The sequence below is a fragment of the Nestor notabilis genome, unplaced genomic scaffold (assembly GCF_000696875.1).
Source record: "Nestor notabilis isolate BGI_N333 unplaced genomic scaffold, ASM69687v1 scaffold8126, whole genome shotgun sequence".
NCBI lineage: Eukaryota > Metazoa > Chordata > Aves > Psittaciformes > Psittacidae > Nestor > Nestor notabilis.
In genome coordinates this window covers 14,046-18,702 of record NW_009933268.1, presented here as the reverse complement: position 1 = coordinate 18,702, position 4,657 = coordinate 14,046, and the positions used below count along the sequence as shown (strand labels likewise).

The 4,657-nt window shown below is 39.3% G+C and overlaps 1 protein-coding gene across 1 annotated transcript; it reads right to left on the bottom strand.

Annotated features, from left to right (window-relative positions):
* Positions 1 to 807: 807 nt before the first annotated feature.
* LRRN1 (leucine rich repeat neuronal 1) lies at positions 808 to 3,738 on the bottom strand. The gene has a single exon (XM_010016789.1). The coding sequence runs from the start codon at positions 3,515 to 3,517 to the stop codon at positions 1,367 to 1,369; it is 2,151 nt and encodes a 716-aa protein (XP_010015091.1). The 5' UTR covers positions 3,518 to 3,738; the 3' UTR covers positions 808 to 1,366.
* Positions 3,739 to 4,657: the final 919 nt, after the last annotated feature.

Sequence of the window (4,657 nt, the reverse complement as noted above, 5' to 3'; positions counted from 1 at the left end):
TTTTAAGCCTGTAAAAAATACAGTTCAGTAGTGGAGCCAAACATAGTACTTTTTTGTTAGTTTTAGCTATCTGGAATTCTACTTTTGAAGGACTATCAATCCAATTCACTTTTTTTTTTTAAAGTGTATTCCAGGATTTAACTGGTTTATTTCAGTTTAGTAGCACTGAGTTGTTTCCTTTGTCCTAACTGATTGTAATGACTGCTAAATGTCAGCTTCATTTATATCTTAGTTCAGAATATAAACAGAAAATTAGACAAAAAGGAAGATGTGTTGTTACACACTCTCGGAATTACTTTTGCTGTGCACCTTATACCAAACAGTTTTGATTCTGCATGTGACAGTGCAAAAGCCATACAGATACATGTGTCTGATTAAATTATTTTCAGTATTTTGCATCTAGTGCAGAGAAAACACTGCTATTAAAATAAATGCATACAAAAAACAATTGGAACTTTGCTGAAACGTAATTCCATCACAAAAAAAAACCCACGATATTTTTATATAACATTTTGGATACATTTTATGTCAAAACATGATCACCAGTCAAACCAGTGACAGCTAAACCCAATACATTGTTGTGACTTCTAAAATAAAAAAATCAGAACAAAACTAAATTTATTATAGCTCTGCCTTCGTTCAACACCACGTGTTGGTGATTTAAACACAAGAAAACTCTAGAATTCTTCAAAAGTGTCTACTAAATATAATAAAAAGAATAAGAGAACAATTAACATTTAGTCTGTTACATTAAAAAATCGGATGTACATATTCCTATTGCCTGTTAGCTTTACCTAAGCTTTTCTTAACCACTACAAAAATAATAATAAAAAAAGAAAACCCATTGTTCAAAGTCAAAAACATTCAAATCAGTTGATACAACATTACAGTACAGTCAACTAACATCATTCAAGGTCTCTCTTCTCAGTGTACGAGTCCTTAGACCGGTGGCACAAACCTAGTTCAATGCAGTTTCAAAACTGTATGTTAGCGTTGCAAGATACTGTACTCTACTGATGGCTTCGGAGGAATGGGGTTGTGCTACTTTTGGATCACAGGGTAACCCCAGCCTCTCATTAATTTTATTCAGCACTGTAGTTAGACCAGCATTAAGTTTAGCACAATAACTAAAAAAAAAAGGGGGGGAAAAAAAGGAAACCAGGATTGGAAGCCAGGTGAAGCTGCCATTTGTGTCAGACAATTGCGATACGCTATACTAAAAAATCCTGAAATATCCACCTGTCCTCACTGCTCTGCCACGAACTAGCAAAGTCAAAAATACAAAAGTCTTCAACTTCTCATTTTTGCAGAATAAAGCAAAAAAGTCTTTGTGCTCCTTACTACCAGAAGCAAAATATCCTCTGAGTTACCACATGTAATAGCTTCTGGATGTGTCGACTTGGGTTGGCTTGGTCTCTGCAGAACCATCCTTGTCTTTTTCACTGTCTCCTTCCCAGAGATTAATAAGTGGAGGGTAGAGCTCGTTCAGTGGGATTGAAGAGGTCTTTTGCATATATTTTTTCAATGAGTGGTGGTAGTTTTTTCTCTTAAATCGTTTTGCAATATAAACAGAAATGGAGGCAAGGCTAATGACAGCAAACATGGAGCCCATTACTGCTGCGAGGGCAGTGCTGGTTTCTTGGTCTGAAATATCTAGTGCAAAAGCTGCGTTTTTTGTTGTAACATTAACACAGGACCTCTGTGTTTGCTGATGGATGTTTGACACAGTTAGACACACTTCATAATCTGTAGATGGTTGTAAATGCGTGAGGTTATATTCATGGACATCAACCGGGACCCTAGCAGTGTATGTGATGTGAGGGTTGTCAATCTTCATAGTGGCCGATGACCATTTTAAATTGGAAGTCATGACGTTGGAATTAACCTTCCAAGAAACTAAGATGGAATGCGATTCCGCTTGCTTGACAAAGATTTTCAGAACCTGGGCACCATCCAGAAGCGTTCCATTCACACGGATAGTAGCGACCCTCGTGTCAGCCCCTTCTACGTTTTGAGCAACACACGTGTATCTCCCAGAGTCCTCAACCTGGACGTTAGAGATTTCCAAGGTGCCTTCGCTACTCAGCTTGTATTTGTCAGACAGACTTTCAACAGTTACTTTATTGCCGAGAGGAGTGACCCAGTAGATTTCTGGCTCAGGTTCTGCCATGGCCCGACAGTCTAAAAACACTGTCATGCCAATGTCCAAGTTTAAGTGGTTTGGAAAGGTCTCATGAGAGATCATTGGAAGACATTGTTCATTTGAATCCTGTATTAATACTTCCTTCACCTGCTGCCCTCTGTATTCTGGAGGCATAGCACAAAACATGGATAGAGGTTCCATGAAACGGATATTGGTTTTGTTTGAGTTGATCCAGTGAATGACACAGTCACACCTGAGCGGGTTACTGTGGATGCTGATCTCGCGCAGGTTTGGAAGGGATTCCACTGTCTTTTGGTAGACTGCATTCAAGGCATTGTTGTTCAGCATCAAGCTCTCCAGGGCTGGAACATTGCGAAATGCCAAACGATGTATGTAAGACAGCTTTGGATTGTTGGTGGCTTCAAGCTTTGTAAGTTCAGGCAAGTTGTCCAGTGCGTACCTATCAACAGAAACGAGTTCTCCCATGTTATTGATTCCAAGCTCTTTCAATCTGAGCATGTTTTTAAAATCACCTTCTTGAATTTTATGAATGGGATTTTTGTTGAGATCCAGGAATTTTAAATTTGGGACTTTCTCAAGTGCAAGCTGAGGAACTTTTATCAATTTATTGTCATAGAAGGAAAGACTTTCAAGGCTATCCAAGCCTACCAAGGCATTGCCAGGAATGTCTGTGAGATACATACCTGCCAAAACTAAACTCCTTAAATTTGAGAGTGGTTTGAAATTCATATCTAGTATTCCAATCACTGGATTTTCTCCAATCATGAGAATCTCTAGGTTAGGAGTAGAATCAAACCAACGGCTGTCAATAACCTTTAACTTGTTGGAATTGAGATGTAATCTCAAAAGGTTCTTCAGGCCAGAGAATGCATTTGCAGATATGCTGCTGATCTGGTTGTGGTTTATATATAGCTCCTGAAGATTGCAAAGGTCTTGCAAGCAGTAGTCAGTCATCTCCGTTATCTGGTTTTCCTCTAGGTGCAAAGTAGTAAGTTGACTGAGATTCGAGAGCCCCACATCTCTGATACTTGTGAAGTTATTTTGTGAAAAATCCAGTTCTGTTAAATTGAACAGCTGTTGGAGTTCATCTGTGGTCTTTGCAATGTTGTTGCTTTGTAACAGAAGGACTTGAGTGTCACTGGAAAGATTGCTGGGGATTTTTGTTAACCGAAGGTCATTGCAGTCAACTGTTGTGGCTTCCCTGTACGTTGACTGTGGTGTAAACCATGGCCTGATTTCACACACACAAAGCTGTGGACATTCGTTACTCTGCATGGAAGACTCAGTTAATGAATTCATTAGCAATTCTAGCACCAACTGGCAAACAGTTAAAACAACTCTAACCTTCGCCATGCTGGTCAGCTAGTGAGTTCAGCTCACCAGCCCCTTAAAACAGCAACAGATAGAGAGGGTAACTGGTTTTCAGGCAGCAAATGTAAAGCTTAAGGTGAAAGGCTTGGACATCCAGAAGGTGAAAAGATTGCTTTCTGAGTTTAGAGAAGATAAGAAATAGTCTTGAAGACTCTCAGCTGCTCCTCTGTGTTCCAGAATCTTCTGCAAACCAGTGTCTGAAGGTGTTCCTGAAAACAGATTAGGGTATATGTTATGGTCATGTCATACGCAGTTTATATATCATTTAATGTCTTCTTTCTCTAAAGAAAAATATCTGAAAACAATCATTATTTTCACATTCATCTCTGTTAGGGAAATCCTGATCTGGTGTGTCTATGTAGGGTTTGGAACTCTCTTCTACTTGGGATTTACATGAGAAAACTCTCATCTCAAGTGAATGACTGTAACAATGTATGCAGTGATCTGAAAAGAAAACTTTTGGATACCTTTCAATTTTACTCTGCAATATTTGTTTGAATGGCATGAGAAATGCTAAACATGGAGGGAGGATATGCTGGTGACTGCAGCTAGGTCTCAAACGAGTGCTCAGAGCATCATCCCAATGGGAGGCAGGGTGCCAGATCTGTCTCAAGGCTCAGATTTCATGTGAGTGGAATTAAGTAAGGCCCAGGAAGATGCTGGCTTTTAAGTTTTAAGCTAAATACATACAAACTTTGCCAAAATTCATCCGAGTTAATCAAATCAGTTCCAGATAACAGCTTAGATTTAATCCATCTAAGCATCAAACAATAACAGTAAATTTGATTAAATTAATGTACTGTCCTTATTTTAGCTGTTTGTCCTTCATTGTGCATCATGCGAATTGTTCACCACAATTCCAAATTACTGTGTAAACCCACAATTCATATCTTTTTAACTTGAAGTTATTCATGCAAGGGTAACCCAACAGTGTCCAGTATCCAGAAATCCATTGTGTTGTGGTCTTTAAACACATACTCAGTCTAAGCTCTTATCGTAGAACAGTTTGTGTTGGGCCTTAAAGCTCATCCAGTTCCAACCCCTGCCATGGGCAGAGACACCTTCCACTGAGCAGGTTGCTCCAAGCCCCTGTGTCCAACCTGGCCTTGAACACTGCCAGGG

What these genes read in the sequence shown, in the direction of transcription:
- LRRN1 (XM_010016789.1), bottom strand. Translation starts at nt 3,517, where the DNA reads ATGGCGAAGGTTAGAGTTGTTTTAACTGTTTGCCAGTTGGTGCTAGAA.